General features: G+C 40.4%; 1 protein-coding gene across 4 annotated transcripts in view; it reads left to right on the top strand.

The window, feature by feature from the left end:
- Window positions 1-20,983, top strand: part of LOC119499268 (extended synaptotagmin-2-A-like) — a 65,053-nt gene that overhangs the window by 40,916 nt on the left and 3,154 nt on the right. The window contains exons 9-24 of one of the 4 annotated variants that reach the window (XM_037788540.1): window positions 3,903-4,023; window positions 5,410-5,586; window positions 7,108-7,190; window positions 7,515-7,563; window positions 8,583-8,672; window positions 8,851-8,946; window positions 11,386-11,487; window positions 14,540-14,602; window positions 16,729-16,803; window positions 17,502-17,588; window positions 17,709-17,858; window positions 18,210-18,631; window positions 19,571-19,669; window positions 19,757-19,888; window positions 20,462-20,567; window positions 20,871-20,920. In XM_037788540.1, coding sequence (XP_037644468.1) covers window positions 3,903-4,023; window positions 5,410-5,586; window positions 7,108-7,190; window positions 7,515-7,563; window positions 8,583-8,672; window positions 8,851-8,946; window positions 11,386-11,487; window positions 14,540-14,602; window positions 16,729-16,803; window positions 17,502-17,588; window positions 17,709-17,858; window positions 18,210-18,631; window positions 19,571-19,669; window positions 19,757-19,888; window positions 20,462-20,567; window positions 20,871-20,920 — 1,902 coding nt within the window. The remainder of the gene's footprint in view (window positions 1-3,902; window positions 4,024-5,409; window positions 5,587-7,107; window positions 7,191-7,514; window positions 7,564-8,582; window positions 8,673-8,850; window positions 8,947-11,385; window positions 11,488-14,539; window positions 14,603-16,728; window positions 16,804-17,501; window positions 17,589-17,708; window positions 17,859-18,209; window positions 18,632-19,570; window positions 19,670-19,756; window positions 19,889-20,461; window positions 20,568-20,870; window positions 20,921-20,983) is intronic. The other 3 variants (XM_037788541.1, XM_037788542.1, XM_037788543.1) reach the window with 3 other exon arrangements.

Raw genomic sequence — 20,983 nt, forward strand, 5'->3', positions numbered from 1 at the left:
CTTTGCACCAAGAGCGTTCCAGGGAGGACTACTAGTCGATTTATTGCCCCCTTCTTGATTCTTGGTGGTCTTGTTGGTGCTAATTAGCTTTCTATTAGCCTGTTCCAGTTCACTGTTTTGAGTCAGTGGTAGAGTGGTTTCATTCCCACATAGTCCATTCACCTCCGCATTCACTTCGAGCCGGATAATCTTTGTTTCCAGCACTGCTATCTTCTGTAGAAGTTTGTAGTAGTCATCCGTGGAGAAGGGAGGCATCTTGCTGCTGATTAGCTTTAGCCAAGCACCTCGCTCCCGTTCACTATAGTACAGGCTTGTAATGCTGATAGGCCACGCTCACAAAGTAAAACAGTTTTTAAAATAGTGGTAGCCTTCAGTTTCTTTCATAAATTAAACTCCCAGTGATTTGTAAGTATCCAGGACCCGTTTTCCAAAAATTTAGTAGCGAAAGATAAGCATAGCAATGATAAAAAGAAAGCAAAGCGAAGAGCAACTCAGCGAAGCGTCTGCACAGGAGGAAGAGCAGATTCTATCAGAGGGCTGTTTCACAAAAGCAGAATGAATAAATCCAGGATAAGCAAGAAAGCGAGGCTTGCCCTAGTCTAGTCAGTTCATCCTGTCTTATAACACGACGTTGTTGAATACTCAATTCTGATTGGTTAATCACGGCATTCTGCTATAAACTGTATTTGCTTAATTGTACAGTAGTTGATGGAAATACACACTGATTTACATTTGGTTTGTTGTTTAAATTCAAGTATTTTCACTTAAAGCTTGAATTTTGCTTAATTAACACTTGTGCAAAATGTTACTAAAGAGTCTTTAAAGCAGCAAACTGAAGTGCTTTTATAAACCTGTTGTGGGTTGAATTTTATGTCAGCAGGTGATAGAGAAAAGCTATAATTTAGTCCTTGTCGGGGAATATCACATATGATTACTCTGAACCATTAACAGTAGGAACTAAACTAAAAACATGGCGAGCACTCAGAGCTCTTTGGAGCGTGCAGAAGCAGAAGCAGAAGCACATCCTTCCAGTTCAGTATAATGATAAAATGAAGCCGGTGCTTTGAAGAGATGTTCCCAGTGGACACGCAGCCAGTCTATCAGGCTCTCAGGCTCTGCTGCTCAAACCATTACATTAACCACCGGATCACAGGGTGGATTATGACCTTTAGTTTTCCCAGCTAAGTGTCGGTATTTATAGTAACGTGATTATGAAAGGAGACCCGCTGCAGACAGAGATGTGATGTTGGGCGGATTAGAAAGAAGCATTTCCAGACAGAACTTCTTTTAGTTCTGCATAAACCTCGAGGAAGACACAGCAACAACAACAAGCTTTAGATTTAACAGAAAAATACACACTGACGCACACACGTCAAGTACACTGCATGGTGGGACTTTTATCAAAAAAGCACTGTACGATACTTTTATGGTTCCATTGTGAGAGTTTTTGGAGCTGAAGTGAAACCAGAACCCTGTAGATCCTGGTCCAGAGTTAAGAAAACCTCACTCAGATCCAGGTTGGCTTTTATGATATTTGTAAACTACAAGAAACTACAAATGTAACCATAGACATTACGTGGTGCAGTTCACTCTAACAGAGACTAACACAGAGTCCTCTGTGAGGCTGTAACTAAACGCTAATGTCACCATGCTAACATGCTCTCAATGAACAGGCTGGTCTCGTAGCTATGAAAAGTAATGCACTGCAATTCATGTATCCCACGAAATCAATTTGTATGTAATTAACGTAATTGTCAACCAGGAAATATAAAGAGTGGTGGACGCAGCGTAGGGAGGAGGATGGTAAAAATCCAGAGCTTTCACCCAGGAGACCGGCGTTCGTGTCCCGTGTGAAACCAGAAGTCAACGCTGATTAATTTGTCACGTAACTTGTGTGCTAAATTAACGCCACTTTCGGTGTTGTTTTAAGCCAAATAACAATCTTACCCTGAACCTAACGAAGTAGTTTTGTTGCCTAAACCTAAGGAAGTTGTTTCCTGTGAAGACAGAAGTTTATCTTGGAAGGACTGTGTGCATGTAACGAGTGGAAATTAACACGCGTTCCTTTACGTTTGTAGGAAAACAAACATAAAAAGGAGGAATCACTTTTTTGTGAGATATCATACGAACCATTATATGAGAATACGTTGCAATGACACTGCTAAAAGGTATAATATTTACCATGTTCACCATCTTAGTTAGCCCTGTGATAGTCTGGCGACCGGTCCAGGGTGTACCCCGTCTTCCCCTAATGTCAGCTGGGATCGGCTCCAGCACAGCCCAGATAATGGATGGGTGGATGGACTATCTTAGTTTAGTAGTGTTAGCATGCACTTGCTAATTAACACTTACAAGAATGTACAGCTGACGTTGATGGTAATGTCATTAGTTTTGCAGGCACTTAGTCAAAAAACGAAGTATTTGAGACATCAAAATGTGACCTCATGATGATGCTAGATAGTGAAGCGATCACCAAAGTTATTACAATCTATCCTGAGGAGAACGTGAATGTGTGCACCACATTTCGTGGCACTTGGTCCAATAGTTGCTGAGGCGTTTCACTCAAAAGAGGAAAAGTCAGGGGATCACCAAAGTCATGAGGATACACCATCTGGGGACCATGAATATCTATACAAAATGTCACAAGCCAATCCATCTAATAGTTGCTAATATATTTCAGTCTGGTGGACCAACATAGAGCCAAGCAGCTAACATGGTTAATAACAATAGACAGTAGACAACGTGTATCTTTAAGATTTGACTTTCCCCCCCGTCCTGTAGAGTGCTATTACCACACTGCTGACTGTGTTCCTCCATATTGACCTGTTGCTGTTTCCTGCTGGTTTACTGTTTGTCTTCAGCAGAGAAACTTGCTGCGGTTTCCAAAAAGACTCCGCCCTGTGAAATGTAGCTTTCCTTGTTCGGCAAGTTTGTGTGAAAACACCAGTGTGTGTGCGCGTTTGTGTGTGTGTGTGTGTGTGTGTGTGTGTGTGTGCCCCCGCCCTACCCTCCTCACTCTCCGCCTGTGTGTTAGTGTGAGTCTCATTATTTCCTCAGTGGTTATTTGCATTTCTCAGGAAAAACTGAGGTCACCCCTATGTGTTTAGTGGGCCAGCAGAGCAGACCAGGCATCAGCTAAAATCTGCTTTGTATTCACCTGAAATTCTGATCTGAAACTGAAACTGACCCAGGATCAGCTCTTTCAGGGGGAATTTATTTCTGTAGTGAGGCAGTGCAGCTGTGTCTTAATGCAGGTTGCTGCTGCCCTCTAGAGGACATGAAGGGGAACATAAGAAGAGTACTGCATAATGTACACACTGTATGAACAACGTGAGGACAAACTGCAGCCTCAATTGTGTGATCAACATGGTGGGATATTAGAGGATGATACAGGTAAAGAGGTGGAAATCAGGCGCCCTGGTAGCTCACCTGGTAGAGCGGATGTCCATACACCTCAGTGGCCCAGGATCCAATCCGACCCGCGGCCCTTTGCTGCATGTTGATGATAAAAACATCAATAAAGAAATAAACTAATAATAATGTATATGTATATATATATATATATATCTATATATAAACAGTATATGCTGTATATGTAAGGGATAATGTACAGCAAGCTGGTCATTGTTGTGAAAGAATCCCCGACAGGGCGATGAGAGACGGAAGGGTGGACACAAAAACAGTCCGCCAGAGTCCGACAGTAGAAACTGCGCCCATGGCAACGGTCTGCTATACATAGCAACGGTCTGTTATACAGAAATTACAGAACGCCGTGATTGACCAATCAGAATCAAGTATTCAACACAGCCGTGTAATAAATATATGTATAATATATTATATATATATATATTACGGTATTTTAAGGCCTCGCATCACTTTCCTTCTCTATTCTCTCTCCTCAGTGGTTTGTGTGACAACATCATCCAGGACATCATCTACAGCTACCTGGTCCTTCCCAACCGCATCACCATCCCTCTGGTGGGGGAGGCCCAGCTGGCCCAGCTACGCTTCCCCATGCCCAAGGTAATACACACACACACACACACACACACACACACACATACACACAATGAGTCAATAAATCTGTTGATTGGTGGATCATTTCTGGTTCCAGCTTCTTTTACACTGTTTTAAATCATTTTAACATGAATATGAATAGTGGAACCTGTTACATTAGTCATTCAATATTTATTCCAGCATATTCATGTATTATTGTATATCAGTAGCCGTATTTCCATTCGCATATTTCTACGTGCATTTTGAAGTATCGCATTACAAAAGCTGTATGATAATGGCAAAATTTGTTTAAACTTCCTCAATTGCGGAAAAAAAAAAGTTTTTACTCTCTCTTGATTCAAAAAAGAGTTGATGCGCTAAATGGATTATGGAAACGAACATTTAACTCACATGACAGATCAGCTGTTTCTGCTATTGCAGATTTTTATATTGTCTTCGTCTCCGGAGACATGAAACACCAGCTGACATGAGAGAACTATTAAAACTAATTCCTGAAGACCTTTCTCCATTTTTCCATCGTAGATGGTTCAATAGCCGAGGCGACTTGTTCTGTTTCCTGGCAGATTACAGCCATGTGTAGCCTATAGCAACAACTTCTGACCAGACTACGCTGTAGCCGAGTTTATTCGCTCCAAACCAGCTGATGCACCTAATTTGCATTTCTTTTTTTGACACATTTCATTAAAATTCACTTAAAATTCGCTTCGACAGTTGAATGGAAACACGACTAATGTGATTTTATTAAAAACGTTCCCTTTAGCTGCCTCTCCGTAGTAAATTAATCCAAACATGTCCCTTGAAACAGAACCTACACAGAGCTTTTGGACTAGTTAGTCCAAGTTAATATTCAATGCTTTGTGTTCTATTTGACATCCTGCAGCTTTAAAGCTAACTCACTTGTAGTCATCTTTGATTATATGTGAGGTCTGCTTGATAAACTCTTTCACCCCTCATGACTTGAGTATTAATCAACAGAGGGAACACTAACTAGTGTCAGCGTCTTACAGCTCCACGACGGTCTTGTGGCTAAAAATATCACTGATCTAAATTCTTTGTAAGCATCATTACACCATCTTTTTTTAGATAAACTACACATCCTGTTCTTCATGAGCAAACGGGGAAACTGCCAACGCTGTTTCCTCTTTCTATTTTACCTTAGGTTAGCTTTCTATTGCTAAATAACTTCCAAATTGCCGGATGGTTACTAACAACACTCAGAGCTGACCTTTGGATTCCACCTTGAGGCATGTGTGGGTGCTCTTTTTTCAGAAGTCCACTCATTATCCTCACTTCTCCATGAAATATAAAACTATTTCAGAGGTTTCTTGGCCTCCCTCCTCTCTCGTTGTACAGCCTCATCTTACACTCTCTGTCCCTCGTGTGTCCCCTCAGGGCGTCCTGAGGATCCACTTCATCGAGGCACAGGACCTGCTGGGCAAAGACAAGTTCCTGGGAGGGCTGATCAAAGGCAAGTCAGACCCGTACGGAGTCATCCAGGTCGGGACCCAGCTCTTCCAGAGCAAAGTCAAACACGAGACCGTCCACCCGAAATGGAACGAAGTCTACGAGGTGAGTGACATTTAATTATTTGATTTGATTCTGGCCTCATGCATGAAAAAGAATCCATCTGAATAAAGAACCTTCTTGTACAGCTGCAGTAAAGTGGTAACAGAAGCCCTGCTTGCTTTTCCTGCAGGCATCCAGTGATTTGTAGTAAAAAAATCACATGACAGTGATTATAATTTTATCCAAATTTCTGTCTATAATAGGGCCGGATATCTGCAATGATCCCTCAATTCAGTCTGATTTTTTTACATTCAGTTACATTCAATAAATAACAATATTGCAAAATATCTTTTATAGCTATCACATACTGTAGCATAAATCACTTTATTAAATGCACAAAGACTTTATTTTCAAACAAAGGTATTTTTACCATTAAGACATTTTGCAAATTGTGCAGTCTTAACTGTTCCATTCATGACCAGTAACCACGGTTTACACATACCATTTAAAGTAAATGTACTAGGGGCTGCCAATGGATTCAAATATTTAATCGTGATTAATCGCAAATTTATCGCACATTTTTTATCTGTTCAAAATGTACCTTAAAGGGAAATCTGTCAAGTATTTAATACTCTTATCACCATGGGAGTGGACAAATATGCTGCTTTATACAAATGTATGTATATATTTTTTATTGGAAATCAATTAACAACACAAAACAATGACAAATATTATCCAGAAACCCTCACAGGTACTGCATTTAGCATAAAACAATATGCTCAAATCATAACATGGCAAACTGCAGCCCAACAGGCAACAACAGCTGTCAGTGTGTCAGTGTGCTGACTTGACTATGACTTGCCCCAACACTGCATGTGATTATCATAAAGTGGGCATGTCTGTAAAGGGGAGACTCGTGGGTACCCATAGAACCCATTTTCATTCACATGTCTTGAGGTCAGAGGTCAAGGGGTCCCCTTTTGAAAATGGCCATGCCAGTTTTTCCTCGCCAAGATTTAGTGTAAGTTCGTAGCGTTATTCAACCTCCTTCACGACAAGCTAGTATGACATGATTGGTACCAATGGATTCCTTAGGTTTTCTAGTTATATATGATACCAGTATCTTCACTCTAGCTTTAAAACTGAGCCCGCTAGAACCTAAAACTCACAAGTTGCGTTAATTTGTTAAAGAAATTAGTGGAATTAAAACAAATTTGCGTTAACGCATTATTATCTTGTTAACTTTGACAGCCCTTAAAAAAAAAACATTCTAGTCTTTAATTTTAATGCAAAAATTCCTGGAGACCAGTAGATTCTTCCTCAAGTTGAAAATGTGTCATCTTAAATGAAAATCTCCCCCATTACAAGGCTTTATGACTCCAATTCATTAATTCACGAAGGAAGACAAGAACCAAAAGAGAGAATAGGAGTTCCTGGTTAGTTCGGTGTTCAGTCTGAACGCACCTTGAGAGTGTTTTCATGCACCAGCAGTAAGTGGATCCAAAAACATATTTGTCTAAACCCTGTGTATCTCTGTCGAATCCACACCAGTCCTGTGTTCAGTGTGTTTATTTGTATTTTCAGGCCTTGATGTACGATCACACGGGACAGAATGTGGAGATTGAGCTGTTTGATGAAGACACTGATAAAGACGACTACCTGGGAAGGTACAGCTTCTGTTAAAATAATAAAACTACAGCTTATTGCTAGAATCAGAGGCCCCAATCGTTCACATCATGCATCCACCTAAAATGCAAATAATCTTTTTGTCTCTCAGCTTCTAAAATATGAAGATGTGCTGCTTTTCTCTGTTCCACATTATTATAAGAGCTTTCACAGTGAAGTCTCAGTGGTGTTTAATGAGTGCAGCGTGACTTTAATTTCCACCAGAGAGCCCAGTAACTGAGCCGCCGTCGTTCTGTCGTGACGCAGTGTGATGACTCAGCCTCGCTCACTGGAAGTTTTGTGTTGTTTGTGACTTTGTTTTTCAGCCTGATGATCGACGTGGCCGAGCTCGAGAAGGAACAGAAGGTCGATGAGGTAACCTGCACCACCTCCTCTAAGTGCCTTCAGCAGTCAGCTCCATTTTTAGACTCAAAAACTACATTACAGCCTGGAGACATGCAGTATAGTGATGTTTATGTGTGCTCATTACTGTGGTGTTTCTACACCGCATGTACAAGAGGTCACCTGTCACTTCAACACTCGTGTTTATCTGTTGATAAAGTTTGAGTTTTTGTAAGTTATATATTCCTTTTCCCTCCTTTTCAACCATGATGCATATTCAGCATAATACTGCTCACACTGACTACCCACTTTTTCTCGTTCTTTTTTTTTTTCTTTTTTCAGAAATTTAATTTTGTGACTTTTTTTCTCTCCTCCTTATTAGAATGACCTACCAGCACAGAACAAATAGATGGCATTTTTGCTCACATCATATACAAATAAATGACATACAAGTTGTACTATCATTTGAAATAAATAAAACAAATTTTAAAAAAGAAAATAATTAAAAATAATTAATGAAAGGCATACTTTATGTAACTTAAATCTCTTCCAAAATTTAGCTACTATGACATGGTTGGCACAGATGGATTCATTAGGTTTTTTCTAGTTTTATATGATACCAGTATCTTCACTCTAGCTTTAAAACTGAGCCGCTACAACCTAAAAATCACAAGCTGCATTAATGTGTTAAAGAAATTAGTGGCGCAAATTTACGTTAACGAGTTATTATCACGTTATATATATATATATTATCTAATAAGGAAGATAATCTGCAGTTTCCTTCCAGAATGCTGTCATGTATGAACAATAATTTTTTTATCGTCATCTTAATCTTTACAAAAATAATAATTTGAATAATTTTGTTGAGCATTTCTAAAAATTGCATCATTCTCTGTGAGCCACAGGGAAAAAGAGCACAATAAATGCTGACTGTATAAATCATTGCTGTGTTATAACAATGAGTGATGAAGAGTAGCAGATATTGAAAATGACTGAAGAACCCTGAAGCGTTGTGGTATCGACATTAACACCGAGCATGTCTTTGTCTGCAGTGGTTTGTGATGGAGGATGTGGCTACAGGGAAGCTGCATCTCAAACTGGAGTGGTTATCTCTGCTGCCCACACCTGAGAAGCTGGACCAGGTACAGAACAACTGCTTCCCCGAGCACTTCATTACAATTATTGAGATGTCCTATTAGACTCTGGGGCTCTTGTGATGGACATTTAACCTCCAGCCCGTCCAAACCTTTTGCCACGTTCTTCCCTTGAAGCCTCACAGGACCAAAACTAAGCATTATGTCCTTTTGTCTTTCCTCGCAGGCACTGATGAGCATCAAAGCTGATCGTGGTCAGGCCAACGACGGCCTGTCGTCTGCGCTGCTCGTCGTCTTTCTGGATTCAGCCAGAAACCTACCGGTAAGTCGATTTGGTCCAACTTCCCCGGGTGCATCTGCAGTAATGATTTCCAGTTTCATCCTAGAGTCAACAGATATAACAAATACAGATATTTATTGAGTCCAGATGAAGAAAAATGGTGATTTACAGATGCTTCTGGAGGCTGATGTTTACCTGTCGTGAATCAGACTACTTCTGAATCCAAATCCAAGATTCGATTTGGCTTCCGATTTTAAGGTCACGATCCGAATTTTTGATTTAAACCAACACTGACTCAAGTTTTCAAATTCTTCTTTGAAAAGCTACGTGGCATCAAGTGTGATATATTTTTGGAATGTACCACAATAAGTCCATATGGTCTCATTTAAGCCATTTCATTTGTAATAACCCTAACCTGTTTCACCAGTCAGTTGGGATCAAACTGTCAAACAAAAGATCCACTAGATGGCCGGATGGAACTTTACAACAACAGCTTGATCGCCAATTTTGATTTGTTTTTTTCTTTGCATGAATTGGAGCTGTAGATTGTTGCTGTGTGGTTGATACTTAAATGCCATTTTGCATTTATTTTTTTTTCTTGACTTCCCACCCGTCTGGTGCTCCAGGTAGTTTAAAACAAACATTCTTGGGAATAGCTGAAGTGTATTTGCCATCCAGTTTTTGTTTGTTAGTTCCAGTTCTCACAGTGTGTTCTCCTCAGTCTCTCTCTTATCTTCCTTTCTGAACTTCTCTTCTGTTCTTCACTCCATCTCATCTGACAGGTGCAGTAGAGAGAAGACTTAAAATAGCAGTGAATTCTGTTGTAATATTGCCATATTCATATTGTTTCAATTCAAACAGATGGCAAGTTATTGTTATGTTTTTGGGATGGACGTGTTGAAAGTGATTTAACTCGGGGGGGTGGGGGTGGTTGGGGGGGGGGGGCGTTATGTTCATTGTGTTCACACCAAGCGCGAAGCAAACCTTCGCCGCGCTTTACTTGTGCCGGGATCATTTGTGTTAATTCGCGTTAGATGTGTCGGAGAGGAGGAGGAGCTTGTCTCCATAGATACCAACAACTTTTCTTTCCTCAACCATGGAAGAAATAACCACTGCTGCTGCTTTATACATGTTGAGGAAGTCCAAGATATGACAGAACACCAAACGCCATCGTGCCTGGGTTCATAATATCACCCGGCGGCGAGCTGTATTCACATACAGTGTCATTACACTGACTGTATCTAGCAAGCCACACGTCGCTACTGCGGTATGAACCTAAAATAAACAGGTTGTGCTGTGACTTAATATCAATAAACGGATCAAAATGATGCTGAAATAACTACATAGTGATGCTGATTAGTAAAAAATCTGAATTCATGCTTTGTCAGGCCTGTCTGCAAGACGACAAGCAGACAACTTTTAAAATGCTTGTTTTCTGAATGGAGTTTGGATGGATCAGTGCCAGGCTATGCAGCTGCTCCATCAACACTCAACATAACGTCATCTAGGCATAAATATTGCAGAGACGTTGTTGTTTCTACCGTAGACAGTCTGTGGTTTCTACACAGAGTTTGGTCCGGTCTCTGTACAGATATGATTTGCTATCGTAGCTCTGGGTGACCACAGACACAAAAAAGATTTATTTCCTCCATTTCTGATTCAACAACAACACGTCCCAGATGCCCAAAATCTCAGCGCTGATAGGCTTTCACGACACGGCATCACGCGAATTTATCGCTAGAGTTGAAAAATTTAAACTCTCGCAAATACGCGAATGACGCAAATTTTGTGTATTCGCGTCCTTCACGCCATTCGTATCGCCCCGCGCAAACTCACGTGTAATTGCCTCTTTGCACTGACTTTTGTACCTTCACGCTTTGTGTGAACGCAGCATGCCATTTGTTTTAGAAAAACAGCGCCCTCTTCCTTTTAGGCATGAATTGTGGCTGCTACTGTATATAAGCATTTACTCCGCAGCAGTAGGGCTGTTTATCGGCATTAATCTGGCGATACGATACGCATCATGATACAGGGGTTACGATTCAATATACGCCGATTTTGTTAGCAAGACGACATTGACATTTTTTTTAATCTAATTTGAGGAAAACTGTCATAGTATAAAGAACACACCACCAATCTTAGTAAAAGAAAGTTTAGGCTACTTATTTACATAATCAGAACAGTGGGATCTGCCTTTAACATAGCACTATTTTTTGTGCAAACTGAGCCACCGTCTGCTACAAATCTTTGCATGTAGACTATTAATTAAAAATGGATTCAGTGTTTTTACACCCCTAGGCAGCACTGAACTGTGTTTGTGGTAACTGAACTGTCACAGCACCTTTAAGTCTTTTCTCATACAGCATTTTTCTAGTATAAAGAACTCTATTTGTTAGTGTTTGACATCTGTAGTGCAGGCCTCACCTTCCTCTTCTCAGCCTCCTCTTCTTCTTCTTCCTCACTTCCTTTCCCCCTCTGAAGAGCGTCTTCGAGGGGAACTTGGGCTCTGGCTACTTAAAAGAGAGGCGGGCGGCGGGCCTCGTGTTTTGTGAGAACACCGCCTCTCTCTATAGGACCTTATTTGTGAGTCCGCTGGCTGTTTTCTGCATCCTAGAGTAGTTTGGCCAACGCCAACGTGTGACGACCTCTGCTCGAGGTCACGTTCCCTTTTCGTTACGTCTGCTTGTGTTTGGTTTTGTAAAATCTAAAGGTTTGTCTGATGAGCATGAATCCCGACTAGTGCATGAGAATTCATTAATATCATTATTTGTTATAAATGTTATTTGTTGGAGTTTGACTGATTACAAAGCGAAGGAACAAGACAGAAAAACAACATTGAAGGTTTATTATGTTTGAGGACTATCAAAAGCATCCTTCCTGCTCTGTTATCTTTCAGGATTAGTTGACACGTTGTACGTTGTTTTTCCACTGATCTAGTTTCATCAGATGGGTTATTATTTTCCGGAGAGCATAGACACCGGCTGTGCATCTAATAAAATGAGCCTCACCAGAGTTAATTCTCTGTATCGATGGCACTCATTTACAGGTAGAAGTCTTACTTTATATTCTGAAGGTGTCTCACAAGACGAAACAAAAAGCGCCAGACAAGAATGTGAAAGTATTGTAATGTATTAGTTTTAGTTTTGTCAGCATTTATCAGCCAGATTTAGTCCTGAAATGTGCGGAACATCAACTTCATCCTTCTTATTTTGACAAATTTTCAGTTGACAAAAACATGATATTTTAGTTTCATCTTAGTCAAAGAAAATGTAAATTTTAGTCTAATGAGAGAACATTAGACATCTTAGTATCATTTTATTAGTTAACAAAAAATGTATTACATTTGAGTCTATTTTTAGTGTGAGCAAATTTGACCATTTTAGATCATCGTAAGTAGAGCTGGGTGATATGGCCAAAATCTTCTATCCCGATTTAGGTCATTTCATATCTTAATAATGATATAAATTGTGATGTAAAGCCTATTGTTGTATACTCCTGTGTGAAATCAATACTTGACAAATGAAAAGTACTGAAGATTTTCTCAATTGAGATTTTCTCAATTTAAGAACTTGTTAAGCAAAATAAACAACGAAACAAGGAAATAGATATATTCCTAGCATATACCACGATATAAACAATATAGAAAAATAAATACAATAGACATTTTTTATTTGTTTTAAAGATATACATCATCATATTGCCCAGCCCTTATCGCAAGCAAACTGCTTCAATACATTATATCATTATATTCATTTCAGATTAATTTTGAGAGGAAGGAATGCATTTTGATCGGTGTGAGACACTGAGAGCAGGGAGGGTGAATTCTCTGTGGATTGCTTTCCCTCCATCCTTCCTGTGTAAACTCATTGTGTGTGAACAGGTTTTCCCCATCAGTCTCCTGTGTGGTGGATCTGCCACCGGGGGGCCGCACATGGTGAAAACTGAAGTGATTCATTTTTGAAGGGAATGCACAGACCTTTTGACAGGAAATGACCTTAACACTTATATACATAATGCAGTTCTGACTGTTTGCCACTAGTCGTCACTGATGAGTTAATGCCCCTTTAATCCAACTGCTTACTTGTCAATAAGTCTGTGTATAGAGTGCTCCAGGGATGATGTATTTTTGTAGGCCAACCAGGAAGTTAGCATCACCCTGGTTCCCTTGACAAAAAGCCAATGGGATTGTTCTGTTGGGTTTTGGATTATTGCAGAAAATAAGCTCTGTGGCAAACACATGTTTATGACACTTACACGTTTCGTTCAGCAAGATAATCTCCACAAATGAACACCACTTGTGATTTTTGAAGTGTGAATGCAATCACCAGAAGTAAAAAGCTAACGTTAGGCTATGAACGAACTACACCAAGGTCGCATGATCGCGAGTACACAACGAGGCTGTAAAGGTGAACGAGTTGGCGTGATGACGTTGAGTAGTCTCATTTAGCCACTTGTTAGCAACCGCCTTTTTTAAGACACATTAAAGCTTCAAAATTCACAAGTGGGATATTTATTGACGTATTTTATGTCGTAGGACAAAATGTTTAAATCTCTTCAGCTTGTGTTAACCACAGAGCTTATTTCCACTCATATATATATAACTTTAATATGTCATTTTGCATTTCTTTTTTTTTTTAAACATTTAACCTTGAGGTCACGCTTGTCTTTTCATTCATACTTAAATACACTGACTTAGCGTACATACCTGCATCCAGGTGTGATCAGATGTTAAAGATGAAAACACAAGTGTGACCATGGTGTCGATGATAGTCCGATATCAGAGGTGATTCTTTTGTTGTTGTCCCAAGTATTTGATTCATTGCAATCTGCAAAACACGGTGAAATACTACATAATGTGTTGGTTGTAATATCAGTGGATTTCATACCAATATAAATATATTAATGTCACCCAATTATTACCACTACATCAAACCGTCTTTTTGATCAGAATGAATTCCTTTCCCCTGATCTTCATTTAATCTCTCTCCATTTTAATCAATGTCTCATCTAATGCTGTGGTATTTTAACTGGAGTCCAACCAATGTTTCAGCTGGCATCGGGTTATTACGACAGATATCTTGTAATGGCATAAATATTGGCAGAGATCCCAAAAAAAGTACATTTTATAAATGTTTTGTATTCTTCACATTTATAATAATTAAATGTACTTTTGTTTTCAAGTTTATTGCTCAACTGGAAAAACTCCCACCCCAATATTTACCATTGCTACAACTCTTTAAGAGAGATGATCGGCAAAAACACTTATGTGTTTATGTAAATAACAAATTTAGTTTGCAATCAGTATTGTACTAAATATTATTGGAATATGGATTATCTTTAGAAATTGCAATCAGTATTGGCCTGATAAATCCAGTATTTGTTGGACTCTAGTTGTGACCTCATGTCCAGGTTTAATTGGGGAATGACATTAACCATGTGATCATCCATGTTGTCTCTCTGTCTGTCTCACTGTGTCCCGACGTTTGGTGATGCCGGTGGTCCTGGTGTGTTCTTGTCTTCCTCATCCTCCCTGCATGCCCCCTCTTCTCCCTAATAACCTGCTGGTGTGTGTGTTTGTGTGTGTTTGTGTGTGTCGTTTGCTCTCTCCTGGCTTGTCCTTGGGGGAAAATCAAAGCGCAATCCGTTAGAGTTCAACCAATCGGGGCTGAGGAAGACCTCGGTCAGTAAGGCCATCAAGGTAACGACACGGTAACGAAGCACACCCATACCGCTCTGACACCGAGGAGGGATACAGAGGAACACACAGAGACAGAGACATGCCTTATATACTCACACATTCAACTCATACTTGCACTGTGTGGCCAAAAGTATGTGGACTCCCAAATCTTTCCACCAGATGATGTGGAACCTCGCTGCAGGGATTTGCTCCCATTCAAACACAAGAGCATACGTGAGGTCCAGCACTGATGTTTGAGCGTGATCAGGTCTGGTTCACAGTCGGTGTTGGATGGGGTTCAGATCAGAGCAGTAAGATTTCCTTTCATGGGCCTTGACCAAACCAGGAAAAACAGCCGTGGAACAAAAGTACATAAAAGTGTCAACACACCTTTGGCCATATAGTGAACACTTTAGTTTGAAATAAGCACAGAGATTAAGTCTAATTCTGAATTTTAGTGTTAATTAGTTTCTAAAGCATCTTTTTTGCTGTTGTTGCAAAAGGTAATATCGCCATAGACGACCTTTTAAACAGTTCTGTAAAATTGTAGTTTATACAGTTTTACAACCAAAGTACACAAAACTGATTCAACATATTAATAAAGACGTAAACGTTTGAAGCAAACGCCATATTTGTAATTAGTTGGTGCTTTTATTGTGAAAAGAAAATGACTTGATTCACCTTATAGATACGCTTCCTTATTAAAGGGCGGGTCCATCTGTAGGACGCAGATTACCAGAATAAGCTAATCAACAAGGTTATGGATAATGAGAACGTTAGAGATAGCTGAGTCAACGTTAGCTGTGCTAAGTTTGAAAATAATTGAAAGGGTTAGCTCAGACTGTTTGAAGTGTGGTTGTGTGGATACTCCTGTGTGCTGTGAAGTAAAAATGACTGGCTTTGAAGAGAGCGATATAACGGCTTCAGATCCCCGTCTGACGGCGAGGTAAAGCGGCTCTGGACGGGAAGTATTTTAGCCACCTAAAAAAAAGCCCACCTTAAAGAATCTATATCAGTTTAAGTCATAAGTGTATGCCATATTTTGAATATTTTCAAACAGAACTAAAGTCGTCATATCGCTGTCTTCAAAGCCACCAGACTCCATTCACAAAGACAGTGTTTTTACCTCTCAGAACAGGGGAGTTGCTGGTCTACCGCTGCATCGATTGGTTAGTTTGTTTCGTGAGGTCAAAAAGTTTTTAGAAGTGCTTGAAAGGAAAATAGTATTTTGATACTAAAACGTACATGTTGAGATTTGAATACATAAGGAACACCACTGGGAAGCTACACAATGATATAAAAACCTCAAAAAAGGACAAAATACAGGACCCGCCCTTTAAAGAGCTAACAGAGCTCTGTTTACATTTTGAAACGTGACTAGTTTAGGGATTTTGATGACGCTGTGTTCCACTATAAGAAATATCAGGGAGAGAAATGTCCAGCTCATTAAATGATGCATGAACAGTGTTAAAGCTCACGGGGGGGATGTGGCCAGCAGGGGGCGCTGCTACTTGAACTGTTACTGGAGGTGAACTTAACTTACTGACTGCTGTTGTGAAATCATTAACAAACTCCACTAATCATGTTTGTTCACTAAAACTGTCTAACAATGTGTGCTGTAAATAACAACATTGTTGCTAAACTCATACTTTTGATTCAGAAACTTTTAATTGATCTTTTCTTTTAAACTTATCTGGTGTCTTTTCCAGACTTCTTGGTTTGGGGCCACAGAGATCTGATGTACTTTCCCTCTGAACTCCTTCCCATAAAAAGTTCTACATTTTGCCTTTAAGTGCTGAAATATGACAAGTAGCACTGAGTAGTTTAGTACCAAAAATGACACTGTTTGAGCTCAAAATGCACATTTTGAATGCTTATACATATAGCTATATTCCCTGTTAAGGGCAATGCTGTAAAACATTTAAAAGTATAATGAACAGTTCAGTAAAGTTGTGTAATGATTAATGGCATGTGTAGTTGTCTTATGTTACGTAAAGAATTAAATCTTGACAACGCAATAGTTCTAGACTCCATTACCTCCATCATTGCATCTCTTTAAAAACAAATTGTACTGTAAAGAAACTGATGTCAGCCCTGCTAACCATCGCTCTGTCTTGTTTGTAAAACCTGTTTCTCCTCTTCTACAGTCGGGTAAAAAAGTGACCAGCGATCCCAGTCCATTTGTCCAGTTCACAGTGGGACACAAGTCCTTCGAGAGCAAGGTGAGACTATAACATGATCCACGGTCATACAGTACGCACTACCATTAATTCATTCAGTAAAATCATTAGGAGTCTGTGTTGTTTATCTCAGAAAGCATTAAAAGATGTAGGTTTAAAGATGAACATAATAATTGAAATACATTCATCTGGGATTAAATGGATTGAGGACAACTTTAGATTTCAGTTAGCAAATACTTGGATGAGATGAGAAGATGGATAAGAATCTGTGTGTTCAGTACAAAGCAGGAGTCAGGAGGTTATTAGCCTAGCTTAGCATAAACTCTGTTCAAAGTTCAAAATTAGGCTACAAACCCTTTAAAAACTCACTAATTACCAACAAGAATTTGTGTCATAAAACCACAGGTTTTCATATTTACATTTCTGTTTGTGTATGAATTGAACTAAGAGATATATTACAGGCCTCTTCTTTCACTTTGGGCAGAGCCAGGCTAACTGTTTCCTCCCACTTCCAGTCTTTATGCTAAGCTAGGCTAATGACGTTGTGTTCTCCAGTTCTGTACTTAAAGGACCGGTGTGTAGCATTTTGGGGGATCTATTGACAGAAATTATAGAAATATTCATAAATATGTTTTCTTTGGTGTATAATAAGAATTGTTGTGTTTTTGTTTATATCTACATAGGGATGTTCCCCTTTTTTTCCCTTCCCTCTAACTCCTCTCTGTTGTGTCCTCTTCCAGACCAGATATAAGACCAACGAACCTGTGTGGGAGGAAGCCTTCACCTTCCTCGTCCACAACCCCAAAAGCCAAGAGCTGGAGGTTGAGGTACGGAGGCGTCTTTAGTCTTTTATTGGCCGATAAAGCAGTTAAACGTGTCTATCTGTGTGAGTTGTGACTGATATTATCCCGCCAGCTGATGTTTTTATTCCCCCATGTGTCGTTTAGGTGAAGGACGAGAAACACGAGTGTTCGTTGGGGACGTTAACGCTGCCTCTGAGTCGCCTGCTGGAGGCGGAGGACATGACGCTGAACCAGCGCTTCCCCCTGAAGAACTCTGGACCGAGCTGCAGCCTCAAGATAAAGATGGCTCTGCGGGTAGGAAGACAACCTGCATGATGTTCTCTAAGTGCTTCGTCATGGCGCCATCAGATCAGCACGCAGGGGTCGCCTAAAGTGGTTTAGCTCACTTTCGCTCCGAGCATTTGGAAGCTTTTTAAAATCCCAAATTGGGCAGTAAAGTGGCCCTGTGGTTTGAGTAATTGTCCTTTTACTGGGAAGCAGCTCAGTTGCATCATGAGAGGATTAAACTTTGAATGGAGCTGAATTTTATTAGAGGATTAAACTTTTTTCAAGCCTGATTTTGGAAAAAATCAATTGTTCAATCAGATCAAGGGTCTTGGAAAATGTATGACAGAAAGATATCAGCTTTTCTCTGTTTTATCTCAGGTGCTGTGCTTGGATAAGAACCCATCGTCAGACTCCACCCCGTCCTCCGTGCAGGTCCGCAAGAACAGCTCCGCAAACCAAACCCCGCGTCCCTCCGTCTCCTCTGACTCCCCCGTGCCTCCCTCCTCCAACAACCCCGACATCCCCCGCACGTCCTCCGTGTCAGCCCAGGACCTGCTGAACCGGCGCAGAGAGGCGGACGATCCCTTTAGGGCTCCGGGAAGCACAGACATGGGGCAGGGTGGAGGAAGAGGAGGAGGTCGGGGCCTTGGGGACACCGGGAGGAGCACCTCCAACCTGGCCATCTCTGGTTCCCAGCAGCACCTGGCTGGAGGCAAGGAGCCGACGCCCAGCATCGCCTCGGACATCTCCAACCCCTACGCTGCTCAGGAGCTGCAGCAGAGACTCCAGCAGCTGCAAAAGTATCTATCAACCAATCTGAATCAATTCATCTGTAATTCTAATGATCAGACTGTCTGTCTGACCGTGCATTTTGAATCCTTATGTCTGTGTTTTAACCACCAAAATATGTGCACAGGATATAAATATTAAACTGCAGGAGACCACAGGAGACAACACTTTGACTAGTTAACTCTCACCTGTCAAACTAACGTAACTTTATTCCTACTTTTGCACCAAAACTTCAAGTAAATTGAACTCAAACCCCCAAATACTCCGACCTCCAGGACAGGCAACTAATACCATCTCTGCATTAGCAGGAGGGGCGAAGTTATGTAGGCACTAATTTAAATGTAGAAAGAGTTAAATTACTTTTCTCTCTGATCCTACTGGAACTTAAACTAAAAAAAATTAAAAAATGCTCAAGTAATGTCCTTCATCCTACACTCTACTTTGCGTTGCAGGTGGGGGCTACAGACAGATTTTTCGAACCCATTTGCCTGAAAAAGGTTGAAATTTGAATGTTTGATTTTGTTTGTGGTGAACACACACACAAAAAGAAAACTTACGTGATACAGGAAGGCTGGCATTAGTCTAATAAATCCCATGAAAAGACCAAAACCTGACTTTTCTACGCTGTCAGTGACACTCAGCTCCACTAGTCCCTAATAAGCAGCAAACTCCGGTGCTGAGAAATGACGCAAACGCAAAAGTGGCAAAAACTGCAGTTCCTCAAATGGCCACTTGAGGCTCCAAAAGCGAGTCCCTCCCCACAGACCCCCATATTAAAGTGCACAACTTTACAGCAGAAATAAACATGTTTACAGCCTGGTACAAAACCGGTTTTGGTGTCTAAAGCTAATATTCTGTTCATGACAACTGATAACAGGCTTGAACATGACTACGTGCTGGTTGTGATGTGTTTCCCCCTCTTCTCTCTTTCTCTGTCTCTCTCCCTGCAGTGGTTCAGGCCCCAGTCATTTCCCGCTGGGTGAGATCCAACTGACAGTCAGACACAGCTCCCAGAGGAACAAACTCATCGTGGTCGTCCACGGCTGCAGGTACGGACCAATCAGAGTGAGGAGTTTCTTCCAAAAACAGTGAATGTTTTCACTCTCTAATAATATTCATTTGTTTTGCCTCCACAGAAACCTGATAGCGTTCACTGACCACGGCTCAGATCCTTACGTCCGCCTCTACCTGCTTCCTGACAAACGGAGGTCGGGCCGGAGGAAAACTCACACATTCAAGAAAACCCTCAACCCAGTTTACGATCAGACGTAAGTCCCGATGTTCTGCTGTCACTTGTGTTGTTGGACAACTTTGTTGTCAAACACTGTTGTGTTAGTTGCTGATTATTGAGTAGAACTGTTATCAGGGCCAGCTCCAACCCTTTTGGTGCCCTAATGGGGAGCACTTTCTTTTGGACTTTTTCAGACATTTTTATAAATATTTTTCAGCCTTTCTTCTGACATTTTTCGGAAAATTTCTCAGACATGTCGGACATTTCTTCTGGCTTTCTTTGGCTTTTTCGTTCCTTTTTTCTGTCTTTTTCCTGCCTTTCTTCGGCCTTTCTTTCGGACATTTTTCAGACATTTATTCAGACATTTTTCAGACAATTTTTCAGACATGTCGGACATTTCTTCTGGCTTTCTTTGGCTTTTTTCTGACATTAATCAGCCTTTCTCCAGAAATGTTTTGGTCCTTTTTCAAATGTTTTTCAGCCTGTCTTCAGCCTTTTTTTCAGACATTTTTCAGATTTATTTATTTTTTTCAGACTTTTTTCAGACTTTTTTTGGGACATATGTCAGACTTAAATGTACCGTGTTCTCTTCCTGTCTCTGCCTACTCAGGTTTGAGTTCAGTGTTTCCCTCGTGGAGCTCCACAGGCGGACTCTGGATGTGGCAGTGAAGAACGGTGGAGGTCTGCTCTCCAAACACAAAGGCCTTCTGGGAAAGGTACGGACTTTCACTGGGCTGGCAGATTGTAGACGTTAGTTTAAATCCTGAGGAACTCTCTTGAAATTAATGTATTTTACCCTGATAGAATTCTTTGTTTTATGGTTAATTCTTATGGATTCAAATCTTGAGTTTTGATGATCTGTCAGTGCATTTAGAAACTTGAAATAGTATTTAATTTGCAGAAATATCTAGCCTGGACATGAAACAATATTGTCATTTAATATATTAAATGTATGACGTCATTTAAATTCAGTCTTTATTTCTGCCAGTGAAGAGAACTCTGTTGCCTTTTCTCATCAGGTTCTGGTGGATTTGACCTATGAGGACTCCGCTAAGGGCTGGACACAATGGTTAGTCACTGATCTCCCACTTTATATTTATAAATAGCACAACAATCAAGTGAAACAGCTCAC

Source organism: Sebastes umbrosus, chromosome 12 (assembly GCF_015220745.1).
Source record: "Sebastes umbrosus isolate fSebUmb1 chromosome 12, fSebUmb1.pri, whole genome shotgun sequence".
Taxonomy (NCBI): Eukaryota; Metazoa; Chordata; class Actinopteri; order Perciformes; family Sebastidae; genus Sebastes; species Sebastes umbrosus.